The 26,304-nt window shown below is 43.7% G+C and overlaps 1 protein-coding gene across 4 annotated transcripts in view; it reads right to left on the bottom strand.

Moving 5' to 3' along the window:
• The window catches only part of grip2b (glutamate receptor interacting protein 2b), a 768,811-nt gene that overhangs the window by 65,164 nt on the left and 677,343 nt on the right, over positions 1 to 26,304 (bottom strand). For all 4 annotated transcript variants that reach the window (XM_073072501.1, XM_073072503.1, XM_073072504.1 and 1 more), the window contains exon 12: positions 215 to 401. In XM_073072501.1, coding sequence (XP_072928602.1) covers positions 215 to 401 — 187 coding nt within the window. The remainder of the gene's footprint in view (positions 1 to 214; positions 402 to 26,304) is intronic.

The following is a 26,304-nucleotide window of genomic DNA, read 5'->3' as shown; positions in this document are numbered from 1 at the left end:
ATAATAATGTAAAGCCAATTTAAGATCCCCTGCACCTTTGTCCTGATTTTGCTCGGCTGTCTTAATACCATCTCATTAGCTTGGCATGAACACTCATCTAATTATTGTTCTGTGGACAAGCTGCCGAGCGAGGATTGTGCTTTGTAAAGCAAGTTGTCAGTCTGGTTTTATTTCTCAGTGGTTATCGACAGACAATAACATCAGAAGGCCTAACCTTTCCGCAGGACTGTCTGGCTCGATAAACCGTACGAGCGGCGGAGAAGAAAGGGGCTCGGTGGCAAAGATTCCTCCCTGAAGCTGCAACCCAAATCCGTTCAGTGGATCGCCTTTTAGAAAGATTTCCGTGGTCTCTGTGTGCACGATTTGTCCTCCTAGGCCAATAGTGCTCGAGGCTAGTGACACTGGAGAGCAAAAAGGTCAGGGTTAAGCACCATGGACAGTGGCATTCAGAGTCATAGAGTAATGCAGCATTTCGGCCCAACTTGTCTATGCCAATCTGAGCTTGTCTGCTTAGCCTGCACTTGGCCCATGTCTCTCTAAACCGTTCCTATCCAAGTGTCCTTTAAATGTTGTTGTTATACCTTCCTCAACTACTCCCTCTGGGAGTTTGTTCCATTGACGCACCTTACTCTGCATGAAAAAATTGCCCCCTCAAAATTTTGCCTCTCACTTTACAACAAGAACAGATCTTTAACATTGTCAGAGCCCCACTGATAACTTACGTTGAGGAAAGGGTCACAAAGTGATTGACTGAACCACAATCAAGTGACCCAGCAATAAGCCACTTAATCTTCCTCCTTTTGACACAGCCATTCCCTGCCTCATTCCAATAACCTGAGCCTGCTAACTGACGCCTTTGGACATGTTCTGAATGCACGCAATGAAGGGGGATTGGGCTCATGACACCATAGTGTCCCTGATTAGTTCTGTGGTATCCAGCCAGCACGTGCCACACAGTGGGATGCACTGCCTTTCAGACAGACAACTAAACCGAGACACCATCTGCTCCCTCAAGAAATCTCCTGGCAACTGCCCCACGGATTCACCACTAAGTACAGGATGTCCTATTGCCTCATTGTGATTGTTAGGGCTTTGCAGATTTTGCTTCATTTGCAACACCTCCAAAGAACCTCAGCTGTGTGGATGCCTTGTGTCTGGATAGTCAAAGACACAGCCCCATCTCAAGCACTAGGCAGTCTGTAACCAGGCCCTTTCTGAATCAGTTTCCCTTGGCAATGCAGCACGGTGGTGCTATAGGGATGTGGGACAGGCATTGCTCCCCATGCTCAGCTCCTTCCGGTGCGAGAGGTCAACAGGGGCTTCTGTAACTGGGCATCCTCACAATTGCATCAGTTCTTTATCTGCCCTCTCCTCAGTACACTGACTTCCTCCCCTACACGGTACCCCACTCCACAAGCACATTGCTGTGCTGTACACGTCCCTCAAACACACTGCACATTCTACACACCTCTCCCCAACACAGCACCAAACACACTGCCCATTCTTCACACCTCTCCCCAACACAGCACCAAACACACTGCCCATTCTACACACCTCTCCCCAACACAGCACCAAACACACTGCCCATTCTACACACCTCTCCCCAACACAGCACCAAACACACTGCCCATTCTACACACCTCTCCCCAACACAGCACCAAACACACTGCCCATTCTACACACCTCTCTCCAACACAGCACCAAACACACTGCCCATTCTACACACCTCTCCCCAACACAGCACCAAACACACTGCCCATTCTACACACCTCTCCCCAACACAGCACCAAACACACTGCCCATTCTACACACCTCTCCCCAACACAGCACCAAACACACTGCCCATTCTACACACCTCTCCCCAACACAGCACCAAACACACTGCCCATTCTACACACCTCTCCCCAACACAGCACCAAACACACTGCCCATTCTACACACCTCTCCCCAACACAGCACCAAACACACTGCCCATTCTACACACCTCTCCCCAACACAGCACCAAACACACTGCCCATTCTACACACCTCTCTCCAACACAGCACCAAACACACTGCCCATTCTACACACCTCTCCCCAACACAGCACCAAACACACTGCCCATTCTACACACCCCTCCCCAACACAGTACCCCACTCACCAAACACACTGTCCCACTATACACAACCCTCCCCAACACAGTACCCCACTCACCAAACACACTGTCCCATTATACACACCCCTCCCCAACACAGTACCCCACTCACCAAACACACTGTCCCACTATACACACCTCTCTCCAACACACTGCACCATTATACACACCCCTCCCCAACACAGTACCCCACTCACCACACTGTCCCACTATACACACCCCTCCCCAACACAGTACCCCACTCACCAAACACACTGTCCCGCTACACACACCCCTCCCCAACACAGTACCCCACTCACCAAACACACTGTCCCACTATACACACCTCTCTCCAACACACTGCACCATTATACACACCCCTCCCCAACACAGTACCCCACTCACCAAACACACTGTCCCACTATACATACCTCTCCCCAACACAGCACCAAAGACACTGGCCCATTATACACACCCCTCCTCAATACAGTACATCACTCACCAAACACACTGCCCCACTATACACACCTCTCCCCAATACTATACCCCACTATACACTCCCCTCCCTTACACAGTACCCCACTCCACACACTGCCCTGTCACACACACTTCTCCCCAACACAGTGCCCCACTCCACAAACACACTACTCTGTAATACACGTCTCTCAAACACATTGCCTCATTATACACACCTTTCCCCAACACGGTACCCCACTCACCAAACACACTGCTCTGCTATACACATCGACCCCAACACCATGTTCCACTAAACACACCCCTCTTCCAACACAGTGCCCCACTCATTGAAAACACTGCCTCACTATACACAGCTCTCCCCAACACACTGGCCCACTTCCTGAACACAGTGTTCTGCTGTGCACATTCCCACAATAAACTGCCCTTCTCCATGAATACACCATCCTGTTAAACACACCCCCAAACTCAACCAGAATACTCTGACCCTAAATACTATGAATGCCCCTAAATGCTGACACCTTTTCTCATCCCTGTCTTGCTTGATACACATTGACTGCTTTCAGAGCAAATTGTTGCATTTTGCGAACTCTTTGGCTCTCCTTGAAACAGCGGCACCACTCCAAAACAGTCACCCCCCCCCCCAAAAAAACATGACCCAATACATTACCCACAATGCACTGGCTCCAGCCTAATGCCATGGGATCGGAGTCAGGTTTAATATCACTGGCCTATGACCTGAAATTTGTCACTTTGCGGCAGCAGGATATTGTAATACATAATAATAAAACTATAAATTACAATAAGAAAATATATTTTTTAAAAATTAAATAAGTAGTGTAAAAAGAGAGCAAAAAAAATGTGAGGTAGTGTATATTGTGTTAATTGTAAGTACGGAGGAAGAACTACAAAACTTTAGTTGTTGAAGTGCAAAAATGGGTCTATCTATCAATTGCAAAAAGACAGAATGTTTGGTGATATCCAAAAAGAAGGAGAATCCTGTCTGCAGGCTGAGAATAAATGGGGAAGACATAAAACAAGTTCAGAACTTTTGCTACTTAGGAAGCTGGGTGACATCAGATGGCAGGAGCGACATGGACATCAAAAGAAGAATAGGGATGGCAAAAGACACCTTTACAAGAATGAAGAGTATTCTGACCAACACTAAACTAGGCATGACAACCCGCCTCAGAGTACTGAAATGTTACGTTTATCCAGTGACGTTATATGGCTCAGAATGTTGGACAATATCTAGTAACATGAGGAAACGAATTGAAGCAGCAGAGATGTGGTTTTTGAGGAGCATGCAAAGAATATCATGGATGAAATGAATATCTAATGAGGATGTCATGAACAGAGCAAGCACAAAAAGAGAAATAATGTATGAAGACCATGGAGCGGCTGATAATACAGAATCTGAGGCCACAAACCAGGCACGCCCAGGATCCTCTTCAGTTTGCGTATAAGGAGAAGGTGGGAGTGGAGGATGCTATCACGTATTTGCTGCACAAATCACTCTCTCACCTAGATGGGGCCAGTTGTGCTGTGAGGATTACATTCCTTGACTTCTCTAGTGCCTTTAACACCATCCAGCCCAAGATCTTAAGGCACAAACTAACGGAGATGGGAGTAGACTCTCACATGGTGGATTGGATAGTGGACTACTTGACAGATAGACCTCAGTATGTGCGGTTGGGAGACTGTAGGTCTGACACGGTGGTCAGCAGCACAGGGGCGCCGCAGGGAACCGTACTCTCTCCGGTCCTGTTCACCCTGTACACATCAGACTTCCAATATAACTCGGAGTCCTGCCATGTGCAGAAGTTCGCTGATGACATGGCCATAGTGGGGTGTGTCAGGAATGGACAGGAGGAGGAGTATAGGAAACTGATACAGGACTTTGTGATATGGTGCAACTCAAACTACCTGCGTCTCAATATCACCAAGACCAAGGAGATGGTGGTGGACTTTAGGAGATCTAGGCCTCATATGGAGCCAGTGATCATTAATGGAGAATGTGTGGAGCAGGTTAAGACCTACAAGTATCTGGGAGTACAGTTAGATGAGAAGCTAGACTGGACTGCCAACACAGATGCCTTGTGCAGGAAGGCACAGAGTCGACTGTACTTCCTAAGAAGGTTGGCGTCATTCAATGTCTGTAGTGAGATGCTGAAGATGTTCTATAGGTCAGTTGTGGAGAGCGCCCTCTTCTTTGTGGTGGCGTGTTGGGGAGGAAGCATTAAGAAGAGGGACGCCTCACGTCTTAATAAGCTGGTAAGGAAGGCGGGCTCTGTCGTGGGCAAAGTACTGGAGAGTTTAACATCGGTAGCTGAGCGAAGGGCGCTGAGTAGGCTACGGTCAATTATGGATAACTCTGAACATCCTCTACATAGCACCATCCAGAGACAGAGAAGCAGTTTCAGCGACAGGTTACTATTGATGCAATGCTCCTCAGACAGGATGAAGAGGTCAATACTCCCCAAAGCCATTAGGCTTTACAATTCTACCGCCAGGACTTAAGAACTTTTTAAAAGCTATTATTAATGCTTTTTGAGATAGTGATTTAGATGCATATCATATTCTTTACTGAGTTAAGTATTGTATGTAATTAGTTTTGCTTCAACAAGTGTATGGGACATTGGAAAAAAGTTGAATTTCCCCATGGGGATGAATAAAGTATCTATCTATCTATCTATCTGAGATCATGAAAAGGCAATGTGACTTCATTGGACGTGATTAGGAGAGAGGAATTAGAATGCACTGTAATTATGGGAAAGATTGAAGGGAAGAAAGCAAAAGGAAGGTAAAGACAAATGATGATGGAGACAGCAGCCAGAGAACTAGAAATGAGTACCAATGAATTGATCCACTTGACCTGAAACAGGAGTGTGTGGGCCATGGCGTCAAAGCTCAAACTGGGCATGGCACCTGAAGATGATGCTGATGAGTGTATATTGGTTCATTTTCCCATTCAGAAATCTGATGGTGGAGGGGAGGAAGCTGTCCCTAAAATGTTGAGTGTCTTCCCACCCGTCACAAATATTCCCTTCCTGCACATCACTCCCCTGACCCTGAACTCCCATCCATGCATGCAATGAAAACCTGTTTGGCTCACTCCTAATCTTCCTGTCCCTGACTGTGCACCCCTGGGCAACTGGCAGCATTGAGGGTCTGAGGGATAGGGTCTTATTGGGAAGGGGCAGGTGTTCCAGGGAATGGATGTCCCAGGAAATGGAAGGGTATCCTGGGCAGTAAAACATCTTGCAAATTGAGAGGGTCTGGGGACAGAAGATCCTTAGGAATGAGGGTGCTGAGTGAAAGGAGTAAGCTTGATTGGGATTAATATTGTTGTGCTGATGTTCCCAACTACTGTAACACATCAATAAATTACTTCAGAACATCTGCCCTTGGGTTTTATTCTGTAGAGCCTCCAAATGTTTACAGTTCAAAGTAAATTTATTATCTCAGTACATATATGCCACCATATACTACCTTGAAATGTGTTTTCTTGCAGACATTCACAGACGAACAGAGAATACAATAGAATCAATGAGAAACTACACAAAAAGAGTGACAAACAACAAATTTTTAAAATAAAGCTCCCCAAAAAGGAGTCCCTAAAAATCCATCTCCTCTGAAACAAAAAACTTCAAATGGACGCACGACACTCAGGGCCTTAAAACAGGTAGATTTTAGTACATTTTTTTCCATTTGATTTAATTTTATGCCAGGGAAGATGGCTGTTTCTTTTCCTACTTATTAACTGCCTCTGGATGTTAAGCTAACAGCCAGTGCTGGGTTCAGCATCTTCCCACGCTCTGTCCTAATGATAGCAATATGCCTTGCCAATCAAATGGGTTCAACAGTGAAGTTGCTAGAATTATTCATAACTCAGTCCAATCCATTTACTATCTGCCATCCTCAAGCTGCAAAGACTTGCTGAGTCATAGATTTTAAATTTAATCAATCACCATTTTCATTTTTATGTGGTTTAGGTAATTGTTATAGATTCCAGGCATTCAACCAACAGAGGCCAGGAGCTCACTGAGTAACATTGCTTACATCCTATTTCAACTAACACCACTCAAAGGGGTGGATGCGCCATTTAACTCATTAATGTTCAAGGGATTTTGCTAACATCTGACTGACAAGAGCACTTGCTAATCGATTAGTAATTATTTTAACAGCACTCCAAACAGAATTTATTTTGTGAAGCCAGCCGAGGGATTTTGTCTTCGATATCTGCAGATAAATTTTACCAGATTACTTGAAAACATGGATAAAAATGGACCAAAGTTAATTCTGATCAGCTTCTACCATCCTGGTGGTCATGTGGTCATTAATGGGTAGGGATCTACAGGGAGTGGCAGAGAGAATAGAGTTGTTACCTTACCTCATAACTCCAATGACACAGGTTCAATTCTGACCTCTAGTGCCGCCCCCCCACCCCCGTGGAGTTTGTACATTTTCCCTGTGATCCTGTGAGTGGTCCAGTTTCCTCCCCCATCTCAAAGACACGCATGTCATAAGGTTAATTGGCTGCAGTATAGGTGAGTGGAAGAATCTGGGACGAGTTGGGACTGCATGTTAGCATAACGGTTAGCGCAATCATTTTACAGCAATCACCAATTATTGTTCGATTCCTGCTGCTGTTTACAAAGAGTTAGTAATTTCTTCCTGCTAGTTTCATCTCACATTCCGGAGACGTACAGATTAGGGTTAGTAAAACGTGGGCATACTATGTTGGTGCTGTAAGCATGGCCACCCCAGAACAATCCTTGCCAACCTGATTTGATGCAAAGGACGCATTTCAATGCATGCTTCGATGTACCTGTGACAAATAAAGCAATCCTCTCTTTAACCTTCATCTTAGGGTTAATACACTGTTAATGGCAAGACCCTAACCAGTGGCAGAAGGATCATGGGGTCCAAGCCCATAGCTCCCTGAAAGTGGCTACATAGGTTAATAGGGTGGTTAAGAAGCCACATGGCATGTATGTCTTTATTAGTCAATGAACTGAGCTCGAGATTTGGGAAGGTATGTTGCAGTTTTGCAAAAATCTAGTTAGGCCACATCTGGAGTATTGCATTCAGTTGTGGTGGCCCCATTATAGGAAGGATGTCGAGGCTTTGGAGAGGGCAGCAGGGTTTAGTTTCGTTGGGTATTTGATAACTAATTTAATTAGTTTAGCATAACATTATGGGCTGAAGGGCCTATTCCTGTGCTGTACTGTCCTATGCTCTATTAGTGTAGGATTATGGTAAACGGGTGTTTGATGGTCAGCATGAACTCAATGGACCGAAAGGCCTGTTTTCATGCTGTATATCTCCATGAATAGATATAAAGAGAAACAGAAACGTTTGCAGAATCAAATGGCCATAAACATCAGTTGTGTTGCTACAGATTCTCCTCACAATACATCACATCTCAAATTATTCTTTGATTCTAATTCTAAAAGCTGTTTTCTTAAAAAAAACTTATTGCATTCAAATGCTATCAGGAGTCTGGTCCATGCCAACTGTATCCAAGCTCTTTGAGGACTATCCTTCATACTAACTACATTCAAGGTCTCTCAGGGATATGTTCTATACTAACCTTATCCAGGATCTCCCAAGAATCTGCTCCTTATTAACTGTCTCCAAGATCTCTCTGGGATTTGCTCCATACTAATGGTAGCCAAAATCACATTAGACGTCTTCTCCAAACCAACTGTTTCCCAGGATTGTGATTCATTGAGCACAAACATAGTGATATATACACTGTGTGTGTGTGTGTGTGTGTGTGTGTGTGTGTGTGTGTGTGTGTGTGTGTGTGTGTGTGTGTGTGTGTGTGTGTGTGTGTGTGTGTATGTGTGTGTGCGTGCGTGTGTGTGTGTGTGTGTGTGTGCGTGTGTGTGCGCGTGTGTGCGCGCGTGTGCGCGCGTGTGTGCGCGTGTGTGCACGTGTGTGTGTGGGTCTGTGTGTGTGTGTGTGTGTTTATTTAGTTTGTTAGTTAGTAAGTACAAGAGGTACATAATAAAGTGGTCACTAAGTGTGGTCTTCTTCTGTTGCTGTAAGCCATCCACTTCAAGGTTCAATGTGTTGTGCATTCAGAAATGCTCTGCACACCACTGCTGTAATGTACGGTTATATAAGTTGCTGTTGCCTTCTTAACAGCTTGAATCGGTTTGGGCATTCCCCTCTGATCTCTGTCATTAACAAGACATTTTTACCTACAGAACTAACACTCACTGGATGATTTATTTTGTTTTTTGCACCATTCTCTGTAAACTCTAGACCCTAGTGTTCACAGAGTCTCTGTAAACTGTAGAGACTGTTGTGTGTGAAAATCCCAGGAGATCAGCAGTTTCTGAGATACTCAAACCAGCCTGGCTGATACCAACAAATATTCCCTGTAAATTTATTGTCAAGGTACATATGTCACCATATATAACCCTGAGATTCATTTTCTTGCATGCATGCTCAATAAACACATAATATAACCATAATAGAATCAATGAAAGACTTCACCAACTTGGGTGCTAAACCAGAGTGCAGAAGGCAACAAGCAGTTCTAATACAAAAATAAATAAATATTATTAATAATAACAACAACAATAAATCAATAAGCAATAAATACTGAAAACATGAGATGAATAATACTTGAAAGTGAGTTCATAGTTTGGGGGAACATTGTCAGTGACGGGGCAAGTGAATTTGTGTGACGTTATCCCCTTTGGTTCAAGAGCCTGATGGTTGAGGGAGGGGTAATAAATGTTCCTGAGCCTGGTGGTGTGAGTTCTGAGGCTCCTGAAGCCTCTTTCTGATGGCAGCTTTGAGAAGAGAGCATGAGCTGGGTGGTAGGGTCCCTGACGATAAATGCTGCTTTCCTGCGACAACATCGTGTAGATGTACTCAGTGGCAGGGAGGGTTTACCCCTGATGGACCAGGCCGTATCCTCTGCTTTTTGTAGGCTTTTCCGTTCAAGGGCATTGGTGTTAACATACCAAGCTGTGACGCAGCCAGTCAATATACCCTCCATCACATGTCTATAGAAATTCGTCAAAGTTTTAGATGTCACGCTGAATCTTCACAAATTCCTAAGTAGAAGTGCTGCCGTATTTTCTTTATAATTGCACACACAGTGCCTATTAAAAGTATTTACCCCACTTGAAAGTTTTCGTGTTTTATAGCATTGAATCACAGTGGATTTAATTTGGCTTTTTTGACACTGATCAACAGAAAAAGACTTTTGTGTCAAAGTGAAAACATATCTCCACAAAGTGATCTAAATTAATTAAAAATATAAAACACAAAATAATTGATTGCGTAAGTATTCTACCCCTCCCCTTTAATATACACCAAATCATCACTGGTGTAGACAATTGGTTTTAGAAGTCACATAATTAGTTGAATAGAGATTACTGGTTAAGTCAGTATTTAGCAGATGCACTGTTGGCAGCAAATATAGTCTTGAGAACGCATGGATTGCTCTCTATCAGCTTTGCACATCTGGAAACTGCAATTTTTCCCCATTTTTCTTTACAAAACTGCTCACGCTCTGTCAGATTGCATAGGGATTATGACTGAATAGCCCTTTTCAAGTCCAGCCACAAATTCTCAATTGGATTGAGGTCTGGACTTGACTTGGCCACTCCAGGACATTAACTTTGTTGTTTTTAAACCATTCCTGTGTAGCTTTAGCTTTATGATTGGGGTCTTTGTATTGCTGGAAAACAAATCTTCTCCCAAGTTGCAGTTCCCTTGAAGACTGCATCAGGTTTTTCTCCAGGATTTCCCTGTATTTTGCTGAATTTACTTTACCCTCTGCCTTCACAAGCCATCCAGGGTCTGCTACAGTGAAGCATCCCCACAGCATGATGCAGCCACCACCGTGCTTTACAGTAGGGATAGTGAGTTTTCGATGATGTGCGGTGTTTGGCTTATGCATTTAGTCAGATAGTCAAAAAGTTCAATTTTGGTTTCCTCAGACCATAAAACCTTCTTCTAGTTGAACTCAGAGTCTCCCACTTGCCTTCTGGCAAACTCTAGCCAAGATTTCATGTGGATCTTTTTCAACAGTGGCTTTCTCTTTACCACTCTCCCAGAAAGCTGTGACTAGTGAAGCACCCGGACAACAGTTATTATATGCGCAGTCTCTCCAATCTCAGCCACTGAAGCTTGTAACTCCTCCAGAGCTGTCAAGGGTCTCTTGGTGGTCTCCCTCACTAGTCCCCTTCTTGGACAGTTTCTCAATTTTTAAGGACGGCCTGCTCTAGGCAGATTTACAGCTGTGCCCTATTCTTTCCATTTCTTGATGACTGACTTAACTTACTCCAAGTGGCTTGGAAATTTTCTTGTATCCATCTCCTGGCTTGTACTTTTCAATAATCTTTTCGCAGAGTTGTTTGGAGTGGTGTTTTACCTTCATGATGTAGTTTTTGCCAGGATACTGACTCACCAGCAGTTGGACCTTCCAGATACTGGTGTATTGTTACTACAATCAATTGAAACACCTCGACTGCACATAGTGATCTCCATTTAACTAATTACGTGACTTCTAAAACCAGTTGGCTGCACCAGTGATGGTTTGGCGTGTTATATTAAAGAGAGTAAATACTTACGTAAGCAATTATTTTATGCTTTATATTTGTAATTAATTTAGATCACTTTGTAGGGATCTGTTTTCACTTTGACACAAATGAGTCTTTTTATGTTGATCAGTGTCAGAAAAGCCAAATTAAATCCACTGTGATTCAATGTTGTAAAATAATAAAACATGAAAACTTCCAAGGGGAGTGAATACTTTTTATAGGGACTGTACATGCTGACCGAGGACAGGTCCTCCAAAATAATAACACCTAGGAATTTAAAGTTGCTAACCCTCTCCATGTCTGATCCTTCGATGTGGACTGGCTCACGGACCTCTGGTTTCCTTCTCATGAAGTCAATAATCAGCTCCTTGATCTTGCTGATATTGAGTAAGAGGTTGTTATTGTTATGACAGCACTCAGCCAGATTTTCAATCTCCCTCCTACATGCTGATTCATCACCACCTTTGATTCAGCCTAAAACATTGGTATCATCAGAAAACTTGAATATGGTATTGAAGCTGTGCTTAGCCACATGGTCGTAAGTATAAAGTGAGTAGAGCAGGAGGCTAAGCACACAGCCTTGTGATGCACCTGTGCTGATGGAGATCACGGAAGAGGTATTGTTGCCAGTACAAACTAAGTGAGGAAATTGAGGATCCAACTGCACAAGGAGGGACTAAGACCAAAGTCTTGAAGTTGAAGCCAAGGTCTGGAAGCTCGTTGGTTAGTTTTGAGGGAATTATGGGTATTGAATGCTGAGCTGTCGTCGATAAAGAGCATCCTGATGTATGTATCCTTGCTGTCCAGATGTTCCAGGGTTGAGTGAAAAGCCAATGAGATGGAATCTACTGTGGACCTGTTGTGTCAGTAGGCAAACTGGAGCAGATCCAGGTCGCTTCTCAGACAGGGGTTGATATGTTTCATTACCAACCTCTCAAAGCACTTCATTAGTTTGGATATAAGTGCTACTGGGTGACAGTCATAGAGACAGGTTACTATGTTCTTCTTAGGCACCAGTATAATTGAAGACTTTTAGAAGTAGACGGGTACCATAAACTGCCAAAGCACGTGGTTAAAGATCTCAGTGAACAGTCCAGCCAGTTGATCAACAAAGATCTTTGGTAATTGGCCACATACCCCTTCTGGGTCAGACGCTTTTTGTGGGTTCACTCTTCTGAATGTTGCTAGCACGTCAGCCTCAGAGACTGAAATCACAGGATCATCAGGGGCTGTGGGAGTTCATGATGGTTCCTCTTTGTTTGGACAGTTGAAGTTATATCTTCACAGTGGTCTAATGTGTTGGGACCTCTGGTGCTACAGGTTATATGCTGATGGTAATTAAGCAGGGATTTCTTCAAACAAGTCTGCTTGAATTCCGTGACTATGATTTGAAATGCATTGGGACGGATTCGTTTCTTGTTTGGAGATGGCATCATGTAGTAACTCAAGTGCTTGATTATAGTTGGCTGCTGGTGGTATATAAACTCCAGTAAGGATCACTGATGAGAACTCCCAAGGTAAATAGAACAGATGTAATTTAATCATTAAGTGTTCAAGGTCAGAGGAACACAAATCAGAGCACCACCGAGAGTTTATCATGAAACGCACGCCTCCACCTTTTGCCTTTTCCAAATCAGCAGTTTGGTCCATCCTATGATCGAGAAGCCTTCAGGTCTGATCACTGTATTTTGCATGCTGAGAATAAGCCACGCCTTGGTTCAACATAGAACACAACAATCTCTCATTTCCCTCCATTACAGCAATCTTGCCCACAGGTACTCAGTTTTGATCTGCAGCAACTGCACATTTGCTAACAAGATGCTGGGTAGATGGGATCTCATTCCTCTGCGCTTCAGCCTGGCATGGAGTCCCTCCCCTCCTGCCTCGTTTCTAGCCATGTAAAGAAACTTCTTCCACTTAAAGGGGCCATACTGCTTGCTTGAGAGTTAAATCCACCAAATCCTTCAGAAGATCGTGTAATTTGTAGTTCATCAAGTCGATTTAAAAGTACATTGCTTAAAGGGAATTACATGCTGCAGATTACAGTGAGAGTAATTCAACAGAGGTGTATTTAGAAGTATTGTACATAGCCTGCAGAACGTCACTGTGATTCACCAGCGCCACTTTGCAACATTTCTTCCCCATTCTGATGTTTGGTCTAAACAACAATTGAACTGTGTATGCATAGAGTTTCTGCCACACGATTGGCTGATTAGATATTTGCATTAACAAGCACAAACAAGAGAAAATCTGCAGATGCTGGAAATCCAAGCAAACACACAAAATGCTGGAGGAACTAATTAGGCTAGGCAGCATCAATGGAAAAAAATACTTGAGATTTCGGGCCAATACCCTTCGGCAGGGTTGGAGGAAAAAAAGCTGAGTAGATTTAAAAGGTGGGGGTAGGGGAGAGAGAAACATAGGGTGATAGGTGAAACCCAAAGGGGGAGGGATGAAGTAAAGAGCTGGAAAGTTCATTGGTGAAAGAGGTACAGGGCAGGAGAAGGGGGAGTCTGATAGATGAGGACAGAAGGCCATGTAAGAAAGAAAAGTGGGGAGGAGAACCAGAGGGAAGTGATGGGCAGGTAAGGAGATAAGGTGAGAGAGGGAAAGGGGATGGGGAAGGGTGAAGGGGGGGCATTACCAACTCCCTTGTCCACTCATCCCTCCCCACTGATCTCCCTCCTGGCACTTACCCTTGCAAGCAGAACAAGTGCTACACCTGCCCCTACACCTCCTCCCTCACTACCATTCAGGGCCCCAAACCATCCTTCTAGGTGAGGTGATGCTTCACCTACCAGTCCGTAGGGGGCATATGCTGTGTCCGGTGCTCCCGGTGTGGCCTCTTGTATATCGGTGAGACCCGACGTAGATTGGGAGATAGCTTTGCCGAGCACCTACGCTCTGTCCGCCAGAACAAGTGGGATCTCCCAGTGGCCACCCATTTTAATTCCACCTCCCATTCCCATTCCAATATGTCTATCTATGGCCTCCTCCATTGTCATGATGAAGCCACACTTAGATTGGAGGAACAACACCTTATATTCCGTCTGGGTAGCTGCCAACCTGATGGCATGAACATTGATTTCTCGAACTTCTGGTAATGCCCCCCACCTTCACCATTCTCATCCCCTTTTCTCTTTCTCACCTTATCTCTCTGCCCACCCACTGCCTTCCTCTGGTTCTCCTCTCCCCTTTACTTTCTTCAATGACCTTCTGTCCTCTTCGCCTGTCTCGTATCTCGTTCACCAATCAACTTCCCAGCTCTTTACTTCACCCCTCCCCCTTCAGGTTTCACCTATCACCTTGTGTTTCTCTCTCTCCTCCCTCACCCTTTAAGTCTACTCCTCAGCTTTTTTTCTCCAGTCCTGCTAAAGGGTCTCGGCCGGAAATGTTGACTGTACTTTTTCTCCATGGCCTGCTGAGTTCCTGCCGCATTTTGTGTGTGTTGCTTGCATTAACAAGCAGGTAGGTGTATAGGTGTACCTAATAAAGTGGCCTCCTCAAGCACGAGCTGTGCACTAAGGTTCTGCGGTTCTGTGCATAAACATATCTCACGCATAGAGTCATAGGGCACTACATCACAGAAACAGACCCTTCGGCCCACTTAGTCCATGCTGAACTATTACTCTGCTGAGTCCCATTGACGTGCACCTGGACCATACCTCTCTCATCCATGTACTAATCCCAACTTCTCTTAAAAATTGAAAGTGTTGGCACGTAGCCAACTGGTTATGGCGTTCGTCTAGTGATCTGAAGGTCACTAGTTTGAGCCTTGGAGGCTGCGTGTGTGTCCTTGAGCAAGGCACTTAACCACACATTGCTCTGCGACAACACCGGTGCCAAGCTGTATGGGTCCTAATACCCTTCCCTTGGACAACATTGGTGGTGTGGAGAGGGGAGACTTGCAGCTTGGGCAACTGCTGGTCTTCCATAAAAAAAACCTTGCCCAGGCCTGCGCCCTGGAAACTTTCCAAGGTGCAAATCCATGGTCTATCGAGACTAACGGAGGCCTACAAATATTGAAATTAAATCCTCATCCATCACTTCTGCTGACAGCTCATCCCACACTGTCACCACACTCTGAGTGAAGAGCAACTCCCTCATACAACCCTGAAACATTTCACCTTTCTCCCTTAACACATGACCTCTTGTTCTGGTCTCACCCATATGCCAACCATTTCCTGTTGAAACCATAACCACTGAGTGGAAGTGAACTGCATATAGTAATCATCTCAATTTGCTGAATTGACCCCCCCCCCACCGCCCCCCAAAGCTGTAATTTGTAATAATTCCTTTTCTCTGGTTTCATTCTGTCTTAATGTTTACTGAATTCCAAAGCTTTACCTGGGCCATCATTAACAGCTGAATCAGCATCTTGTCCCTGACTGGCTGACGTGAGTTAATATAATGAGTTATGAAAGGGAGTAGAGGCTTCTGAAATTATGACAAGAATAAACATGCAAGGTTTGCATCTTGAGTTTGGTTCAAATACAAACTCAAAGTAAATCAAAGTTAATCTATAATTTATCAAAGTGAAGTACATGTGTGTCGCCATATACTACATTTTCTTACAGGCATTTACAGAAGAATAAAGAGATGCAATAGAATTTATGAATAACTTTACATAAACAAAGACTGATGAACAACCAGCGTGCAACAGAAGACAAACTGTGTAAATAATAAAACAGTAAATGATGCTGAGAACGTGAGTTGTAGAGTCTTTGAAAGTGAGTCTGAAGGTTGTGGAATCAGTTCAGCGTTGAGGTGAGTGAAGTTATCCATGCCGGTTCAGGAGCCTGATGGCTGTAGGGTATAACTGTTCCTGGACCTGGTGATGTGGGACCTAAAGCTCCTGTACCTCCTGCCTGATGGTAATAGTGAGAAGAGAGCATGGCTTACACGACATGACTTGATTTCTATCTGGGACTTTAGCTTCCTCCCACATGTCAGTTTGGGAGATTAACTGGCCACTGTACATTATGCCCTAATGCAAGTTAATGACAAAGTGAACCAAAGGCAAATTGATGAGCAGGAATGAGGAACCAAGTGTTGCAGCATTCAGGAAAACAAGGAGAAGGGGACTGAAACCGATGGGATTTTTTCTGCTGAGAGCTGGCATGGTTCTGATGGGCCAAATATCCTCCTCCTTTTCCTTAGCTTTACCACCAGACAGTGAAAATACTGCTGATGTTCACCAGTGTGAAGGAACTGGCAAACAGCGCTGAAGCATGGCTTGTTCAATTCTGACTTTGGAAATGGCAAAGCCTAAACCTAGCCGTGACTTGCTGACTGTTAGACGTGCCCTTTTGGGGTGAGTTTGTAAACTAAACTGTTAAAGTAGATGGACATTGGGAAATGGGGAGCACGCCTAATGTTCTATCAACATCCCCCTCTCGGCCAACATTGCCAAAACTACTTAACCAGCCGGTAACCTAAATTGGGCTCTTACCTTGGGCTGCTGTATGGGTCGACAAGACAGGTGTAGTTTCAGACAGTCAGCACTTCTTTGCCAACTATCTTTCAATTTATAATTTTTGCTTAACAAAGCACTTCACTAAAGTTCATTCACTTTGTTGCTATGATAAAGAGAACTATAGAACAAATCCAAATTATTAAGTGAAAAAGTGTAGGAGCGGAGGAGGTTGAGGAGAGATTTGATAGAGGTATACAAAATGATGGGAGGTATAGACAGGGCAAATCCAAGCAGGCTTTTTCCACTGAGGTTGGGTGAGACTAGATCTAGAGGTCATAGGTTAAGGATGAAAGGTAAAATATTTAAGGGGGAGCTTCTTCACTCAGAGGTTGGTGAGAGTGTGAAATGAGCTACCAACGCAAGTGATGGATGTTGGTTTGATTTCAAAATTTAAGAGAAATTACGTGGATGGGACGGGTATGGGGGGCTATGGTCCAGGTGTGAGTCGATGGGACGAAGCAGAATAATAGGTTGGCATCAACTAGATGGGCTGAAGGGCCTGTTTCTGTGCTGTAGTGCTCAGAAGAAAGGCCATTGGATCCGTGCTAAGTAATTCCATTTGTCCTATACCTTACTCCTTACTTCCCTGTATATCTGTAACACATTTTCTCTCTCTCGCTCTCATATGCCCACCAAACACCCTTTGATTCTTTTGTCTTTTATTTAGGGTAAGGGAGAACTTGCAATCACCAACTAACTACCTACATTTAGATAACATGTTGCATCAAATCAGGGTGACCCCAGGCACTTTCAGAATTACTTCAAAAGCAAAATGGCAAAGTGGAAGATGTGGCAAGTACTATGGGCACACCCAGATCCTAAAAACCAAGAAAATAAATGGCCAACAGTAAATACAGGCCAGGTCCATGGGCAAGCAGTTGTTACCTAAAATAGTGCTGTGGAAATGTTTGCGCCCACTTTAAAGAATGGACAGGAGATTTAATCAACAGATGTCATCTCTAACTGTGCAGTATTCCTTCAGTCTTGCTCTAGAGGGTGAGACAGTGGAAATGTTGCTTTCAAGACATTTCATGAAAGTGTCCTTCTTCTCTCTGGTAACAGCTGGAGCAGAGCTGAGGTTTTCACATCCAACTATTACTTAATTTCACACAATTATAATGTCAGAGCCACAGGCTGTAGCCATGGAGCAGCAGTGATTCAAAGTTCATCTCATGAACAGTGATGAAATTTCCAGGTTAAGTCCTGCATTATGAAAGCAGATTTTGCAGCTCAGAAAACTAATTAACTAGGGAATTTTCATTCTGTCTAAATGCTGATTGTGATAAACAGCAAAGTGCATCTTGAGTAAAATATTTCGTGAGGTACCATTGTCCTCCAAAAGGGGAAGGAAAACTGTTCTGGGGCCTGTCAGACTGCTGCTATTGAACAGGTGGACATGTTCATTTCCATAGGTGCAGCCTGACGTGCTGAGTTCCTCCAGCATTTTGTGTACTTTGCCTTTGAGATGGACTTGGCAACTGTTCTTCTACTCGCTGGCATCAGGGGAATACAACAGCGATTTCAATAACTTTCATGCCCAAGTAATAACTTGATTTCCAACAGCCGTTACATCATGGATAAAAGCATGGATGTTGCTGCTTTTGAACTGTTGCAGCTGACTTAGTCCAGGGAAAGGTGTTATTCAGTGCAATTTATTCAGATTCAGATATACTTGTCACATGTACATCGAGACATAGAGTGAAATGCACTGTTTGCGTTAACAACCAACACAACCTACGTATGTGCAGGGGCAGCCTGCAAGTGTTACCACACACTGTGGTGCCAACAGAGCACGCCCAGAATGCTCGGCAGATCAACAGACCATTAACCCCTCCCATCGCACTCATTCTTTCTTCTCCCCTCTCCACACTGGGGGGGAAGATATGAACCTCCAACCTCAGGAACAGCTTCTGCCCTGCTGCTATCAGTCTCCCGAACAGACCTCCATTTGCTAAAAGAGCTTCTCTTGACCTCAGCATGGGCCTTGCACTCTATTTGTTTACCTGCACTGCTCTTTGTCTGGAACGGTAACGCTATATTTTGCAGTTTGTCTTTTTTTGTTTAGTACCTCTACGTCCTTATCCATGGCATGATCTGTCTATGTGTCATGCAAAATATAAGCATTTCTCTGTATCTTAGGACATCTGGCAATTCCCAGTATCTGCACGCTTCCATAATGCAGTACATATTACTACATACATGATGCTGGCTGCATAGGACACACGCAGAGTGGCATTATTTATCACTGTTTGGAGTGATAGCTGAGGCTCCCTTGCTTTGGGAGCTGATTTGATTGCTCACAAGAAACCTCAGCACCCTCACTCCACCTGCGGAAACTGCTTCTTTTACCAGTTTCTGCAATATGTGCAGCATTTCTGAGACCACCTGGAGATCGGAGAGGCAGGAAAATCCAACATTGAATTCTACAGCACAGTTGAGGTCTTGCGGCCAACAATGTTGTGCCTACCTTTAAATCTACTCTAAAATCAATCTAAACCTTTCCTACATAGCCCTCCATTTTTTCCATCATTCATCTGCCTATCTACAAGTTTCTGAAGTATCTGCCTCTACCATCACCCCTGGCGGGGTGTTCCACACACTCACCATTCTCGGACCTCCTCCCTACACTTTTCTCCAATCACCTTCAAATTATGCCCCTGGTATTAGCCACTTTCGCCCTGGGAAAAAAGTCTCTGGCTGCCCACTCGATCTATGCTTCTTATCATCGTGTGCAACTCTATCAAGTCACCTCTCAGCATGGCGCCCTGCTGGTTGTGTTACATTTGCAGGGCTGCTGGACAGACATGGAAGTAAGTGCACACATTTTTGGAGGAGGGGAGGAGATTCCTGTGTCTAATGACCCTGCTCCTGAATTCTGTCTGGGGTGTGCGTGTACTCTCTGTGACTGCACAATTCCCCCAAGTCCATGCCAAAGACCTGCATGCTGGCAGGTCAATAGCCTGCAGTAATGTGCTGCATTGGGCCTCTTTCTGTGCTGTTTCTCTGTAGGACTCTATGCAGGGACTCACGATGTTGTGCCAATCATTTAACTTACTCCAAGATCAATCTAACCCTTCCCTACCACATAGCGTCCATTTTTCTTTCATCCATGTGCCTATCTAAGAGTTTTCTAAATGTCCCTAATGTTTCTTCCTCTACCACCACCTCTGGCAGGTATCTGCCCCTTTGTAAATACATGGCTTCGCCATAGAGAGAGTAAAGTGCTTCAAGTTCCTAGGAGTTCACATCATGGATGACCTCACCATGTCCCTTAATTTCACCTCCCTGATCAGGAAGGCACAGCAGTGCCTCCACTTCCTAAGAAGACTGAGGCAAGCAAGGCTCCCATCTTCCCACTTTAACTGCATTTTACAGGAGCACCATTGAGAGCATCCTGACAAGTTGCATCTCCATCTGGTACACGAGCTGTGTTGCCTTAACGCATTTGTTTAGCTTTATTACATTTTCGCTTTAGTAATTCATTTGTAATTATTTTCTAGTTAAAGTTAAGGTTGTTGAAAGTATATTCGTTGTCTGTGATGTATCACCTGCATGAGAACACTACAGCAGCAGTCAAGCATCAGACCAGAAGACCCTTCAAAGGACTGTGGGAACAGCTGAGAGGATCGGGGAGGTCTCCCTACCATCCATCAGGGACATTTATCAGGAAGACTGAGTACACAGGGCACTTAGAATTATTAAGGATCCCACCCATCCATCCAGCATATTCTTTGACTTTCTACCATCAGGCAGGAGACTACGATACATAAAAAACAAGAACAGTCAGGATGAAAAACTCCAATATTTAAAATTAATGCATTTTAGTTTGTTATTTATGTGTGATTCATTTGTAGATTTTATATTTATCTTCATAAATTATCATGGTTATATATGTTATATACATGTATATAGTTAAATGACAATGAACTTGACTTGACTTGACCTACCCCTGACATACCCCCATGCTTTCCTTCAAGCACTTAAAGTTATGCGTCTCATATTAGTCATTTCCACCCTGAGAGAAGTCTTTGACTGTCCATGCATTCTCTACCTATCATCTGATACACCTCTTTCAAGTCACCTTTCATTCTCCTTTGCACCAAGAGAAAATGTACTTTGAACTTTGAAAAGCCATAATTTACTCAACCTGTCCTCATAGGACACACTCTCTAATCCAAGCAGCATTCTGTTAAATTTCCTCTGGCATCCTCACTAATACTTATACATTCTTCTCATAATGAGGCAACTAGAATGGAACAGATTACTCCAAGTTTTGTCAAAGGAATGGCATTTACCACACTCCAGTCATCTGGTACTTCTCCTTTAGCTAGTGAGGATGCAAACATCATCACTAAAGGTGCAGCAATCTTTTCTGTTGCTTTCAGTAGTAACCTGGGAAATGTCCCAGTCATATTTGAATTTATGTGGTATACTGAATAAGGCAAATAAATTTGTAGCACAGTTGCAGATTGGCATGTATGATGATGTAGGCATCACTGAATCATGGCTGAAAGAAGATTATAGCTGGGAGCTTAATGTCCTAGGATACACATTGTATCAGAAGGACAGGCAGGAAGGCAGAGGGGGTGGCGTGGTTCTGTTGGTAAAAAATGAAATCAAATTATTAGAAAGAGGTGACAGAGGATTGGAAGATGTTAAATCATTGTGGGTAGAGATAAGGGACTGCAAGTGTGAAAAGACCTTGGTGGGAGTTATATACAGACCCCCAAACAGTAGTAAAGCTGTGGGAGATAAAAAATGCATGCCAAAAACCACAGGGAAATTTCAGAATGCAGATAGATTGGGGAACACAGTGGGGGAATTTGTAGAATGTCTAAAAGATGACTTCTTAGAGCAACTTGTGGTTGAACCCACCAGAGGTTGGATGCTGTACAATTAGGGAACTTAACGTAAAGGAACCCTTAGGAGTAAGTGATAATAATATGATAGAATTCACCCTGCAATTTGAGAGGGAGAAACAAAAAAATCAAATCTAATAGCATTCCAGTGGAATAAAGGGAATTACAGAGGCATGAGAGAGGAGCTGGTTAAAATGGATGGGAAAAGAACACTGGCAGGAATGACAGTAGAATTGGCTGGAATTTTTGCGAGCAATTTGGAAGGAGCAGGTTATGTACATCACAACGAGGAAGAAGTATTCTGAAGTTAGAGGATTGGGAACCTTTTAAAAGCCAACAGAAGGCAAGTAAAAAGTCTTAAAGAAGGAAAAGATGGAATATCAAGGTAAGCCAGTTAATAATATTAAAGAGATACCGAGAGTTTCTTTTTGATACATAAAGTGTAAGAGAGGTAGGAGTGGATATCAGACCACTGGAAGACGATGCTGGAGAGGTAGTGGGGGGGGGGGGCAAGGAGATGGTGGATGAACTGAATAAGTATTTTGCATCAGTCTTCACTGTGGGAGACACTAGGTGTAAGGCAGAAGTTCAGGAGTGTCAGGAGGCAGAAGAGTGTGAAGTTGCCATTACTAGGGAGAAGGTTCTTGCAAAACTGAAAGGTCTGAAGATAGATGAGTCACCTGGACCAGATGGATTACACCAAGGGTTCTGAAAGAAGTGGCTGAAGAAATTGTGGAAGCATTAGTATGATTTTTCAAGAATTAATTGATTCTGACATGGTTCTGGAGGACTGGAAAATTGCAAATGTCATTCCACTCTTCAAGAAGGGAGAGAAGCAGAGGAAAGGAAATTATAGGCCAGTTAGCCTGACCTCAGTGGTTTGTATCAATTGTTAAGAATGTGGTTTCAAGGTACTTGGAGGCAGATGATAAAGTAGGCCGTAGTCAGCATGGTTTGCTCAAGGCAAAATCTTGCCTGACAAATATGTTGGAATTCTTTGAAGAAATAACAAGCAGGTTCAACAAATGAGAATCAGTGGATGTTGTGTATTTGGAATTTCAGAAGGTCTTTGACAAGATGCCACATATAAAGCTGCTCAGCAAGGTAAGAACCCATGGTATTAGAGGAAAGACACTAGCATGGATAGAGCATAGGCTGATTGGCAGGAGGCCGAGAGTGGGAATAAAGGGAGCCTTTTCTGGCTGGCTGCTGGTGACTAGTAGTGTTCAACAGGGGTCTATGTTGGGATGGTTTCTTTTTACATTGTATGTCAATGATTTGAATGATGGAATGGATAGTTTTGTGGCCAAGTTTGCAGTGATATGAAGACAGGGGGAGGGGCAGGTAGTTTTGAGGAAGTAAAGAGGCTACAGAAGGACTTAGATTAGGAGAATGGGCAAAGTTGTGGCAGATGGAATACAGGAAGTTTATGGTCATGTACTTTGGTAGAAGAAATAAAAGAATAGAGAGATTTTCTGAATAGAGAGAAAATCCAAAAATCTGACGTGCAGAGTGACCTGGGAGTCCTTGTGCAGGATTCCTTAAAGGTTAATTTGCAGGTGGAGTCGGCAGTGAGGAAGGCAAATGTGAAGTTAGCATTCCTTTCAAGAGAACTAGAATATAAAAGCAAGGATGTAAATTTAAGGCTTTAGAAGGCACTGGTGAGGCCTCACTAGGAGTATAGTGAGCAATTCTGGGCACCTTATCCAAGAAAGGATGATCTGACATTGGAGAGGGTACAAAGGAGGTTCACAAAAATGATTCTGGGATCGAAAGGCTTGTCACATGAGAAGCGTTTGATGGCTCTGGGCCTCTACTCTGGAATTCTGAAGAATGAAGGGTGAAACTTATCAAATGTTGAAAGGCCTTGATAGAGAACGTGTGGAGAGGATGTTTCCTATGGTGGGGGAGTCTAAGGACAGAGGACACAGCCTCAAAATGGAGGGGGGTTCTTTTAGAATGGAGATGAGAAGGAATTTCTTTAGCCAGAGAGTGGTGAATCTGTGGAATTCATTGCCACAAGTGCTGTGGAGGCCAAGTCATTGGGTATATTTAAGGCAGAGGTTGATAGATTCTTGATTAGTCAGGGGAGGAAGGGATACTGGGAGATGGCTTGAGATTGATACTGAGAAGGAAAGTGTATTGGCCAAATGGCAGAACAGACTCAATGGGCCAAATGGCCTAATTCTGCTCTTCTATCTTATGGTCTTGTGATTTAATTACCATTCCTATAGTTCTACAAATGTTCCAGCACACCTTTCTTAATGCCAATATGTTCAAGTACTAGTAAATTTTTTAGCCCGTTCTACATTGACCTCACATTCTTCAAGGATCTTCTCAATGGTAAATATTGAAGCAAAGTATTCACTAAGGACCTCCACTACCTCCTCCGACTCCGAGAACATATTTCTTCTTTTATCCCTGAAGCTTTGGGGTTTTCCTTAATCCTATTTGACAAGGCCTTCTTATGGACCCTTCTAGCTCTGCTATGTCCATTCTTAAGCTCCTTCCTGACTATCTTGTAACACTCAAGAGCCCTGTCTGATCCTTGCTTCCTAAACCTGAAGTAAGCTTTTTTCTTTTTCTTGACTGAAGGTTCTTGTCAACCATGGTTCCTTCATCCTACCATTCTTTCCCCGCCTCAGTAAGACAAACCTATTCAGAAACCATGCAAGTGCTCTGTAAACATCACCCACATTTCCATTACGCATGGGGGGGGGGGGGGTAGTGGATTCTATGGAATACTCCCAACAGAGTTATTGCTCTCTTTCTGTTGCTGACTTCCACCCACACTGACTCAGTACACAATCCCTCCATGACATCCTCTCTTTCTGCAGCTGTGATGCCATCCCTGATCAGCAGTGCCACTTCCTCACCATTTTTACCTCCCTTCCTGTTGCTTTTGAAACATATAAACCCCAGAGTATCCTGCCCTTATAAAAACCATGTCCCCACAATGGCCTCCGCGTCATAGTTCCATGTTCTAAGTTCATCACTCCTGTTCCTGATCCTTCTCACATTAAAATAGACACATTTCAACTTGTCCAACTGACTGAAATTATGCCTTTTACACCCCCGATTCTTCCTCACAGTCTCGCTACACACTACATCTACCTTTACAGCAACTGCCCATCCTCTGACCTATTACTCCGGTTCCGATCCATCTGTCGTGTAGCTTAAACCCTCCTCAACAGCTTTAAAAAATCTGCCCACAAGGATATTTGTCCTCCTCAACAAATTTAGTAGAGGTCCCACCCTCCCCAGAAGAAATCCCAATGATCCACAAATCTGAAACCCTGTACCCAGCACAAATTTGTCAGCCACACATTCATCCGCCAAATCATCCTTTTCTTATTTTCACTGGTGCTTGGATTACTACCCTTCGAGATCCTGCTTTCCAGTTTCCTACTGAGCTCCCTATATTACCTCCTCAGAAAGTCATCCCTTTTCCTGCCCAAGTTGTTGGTACCAGCATGTACCACAACTTCTGGCTGCTTACACGCCCTCTGAAGAATGCTGCGGGCCTAAATTGAGACATCCCTGACCCAATTACCTTAATTGAGACTTGCTTTTGGCAATGTGTTCATTATGATCAATTGTTACCTCGCAAAGACATGCAGGTTGCGAGGTTGATTTGTCCCTGTAAATTGCCTCTACGGTGTAGTGGGGGAAACTGACAGGGATGAGGGGAGAGAATAAAGTGGAATTAGTGTAGGATCCATGTAATTGAGTACTTGGTTGGTCTGTTCTTGGTTACCAAGGGGCACAGCATGGATGTCCAGACTTAAGAACAGCAACTTCTGCACCATGGTTAGATTTCTGAACCAATCACCTCTTTTACATCTCTTCCCAGTTTTGCTGCCACATAAAGATTAAGATACTCATTATATTAACCAAGATAATGTCACATGTACATAGAAATATATGTCGTTTGCATGAAATTAGCACGGATTGTACTGAGCACCACGCAAATGGCACCTGCTTACAGTGGCAACATGCCGACAACTCACTAATGTTAACCATAGGACCTTGGAATGTGGAAGGAAATTGGAGAGAATGGTGGGATTCAAAACCCAATTGGTGATCACTGTAAAACGATGTGCTAATTGCTATGCTATTGTGCCGCTGCATTCGCGTACATTCTTGTACCCTTAACCTGACCTCTCTGTTATTCGGCTGCTGTCAATAATGCATTTCTTCTTGCAGATTGCACTACTCTCTTTGCACCATGCTGCTGGCTTTCGCTCATCATTGTATTTATTACTGTTACTATTCACCCTGCGAGCTTCATGTAGACAAGGCATTTCACTGAACCCTGGTGTATATGTCAATAAACTAATCTCATCTAATGGCTCTACCTGAGTGGATCCGGAAGGAATCTTCCACATCTTTCTCAAAATGGTTATTCTCTTTTTTCCATCATCTAACCCTCCGGGGATGCGGGGATAAATATGATAAGTTTGCTAGCACTGCCACTTTGTAGGAAGAGCTTGCAGTGACCGGTAATAAACCTTTGCTGGCTACTATTGATCATTTTGTCAGTTTCACATTTTGTACCACATAACCTAATGATACATCAATGGTTAGGTGAACTTCAGAGACAGTTAAAAACAGAACAACAAATCTCTGATAAAAACATAAAGTTCTGGAACGAGTATCTCAGATGGTATTTGTAGAAAGAGAATTGGAATTTCTCTGAGAGCACTCATGACCAAATGCTGTTTGTACTAACCAATTACAAGAAATCTGCCAGAACATTATAAACGACTCTGTTGTAATTTAAGAGTAAACATTCTCCTTCAATGGATT

The sequence above is a fragment of the Hemitrygon akajei genome, chromosome 19, assembly GCF_048418815.1.
Source record: "Hemitrygon akajei chromosome 19, sHemAka1.3, whole genome shotgun sequence".
Taxonomy (NCBI): Eukaryota; Metazoa; Chordata; class Chondrichthyes; order Myliobatiformes; family Dasyatidae; genus Hemitrygon; species Hemitrygon akajei.
Note: the sequence above shows the minus strand (reverse complement) of the source record. Positions and strands in the feature narration are given on the sequence as shown.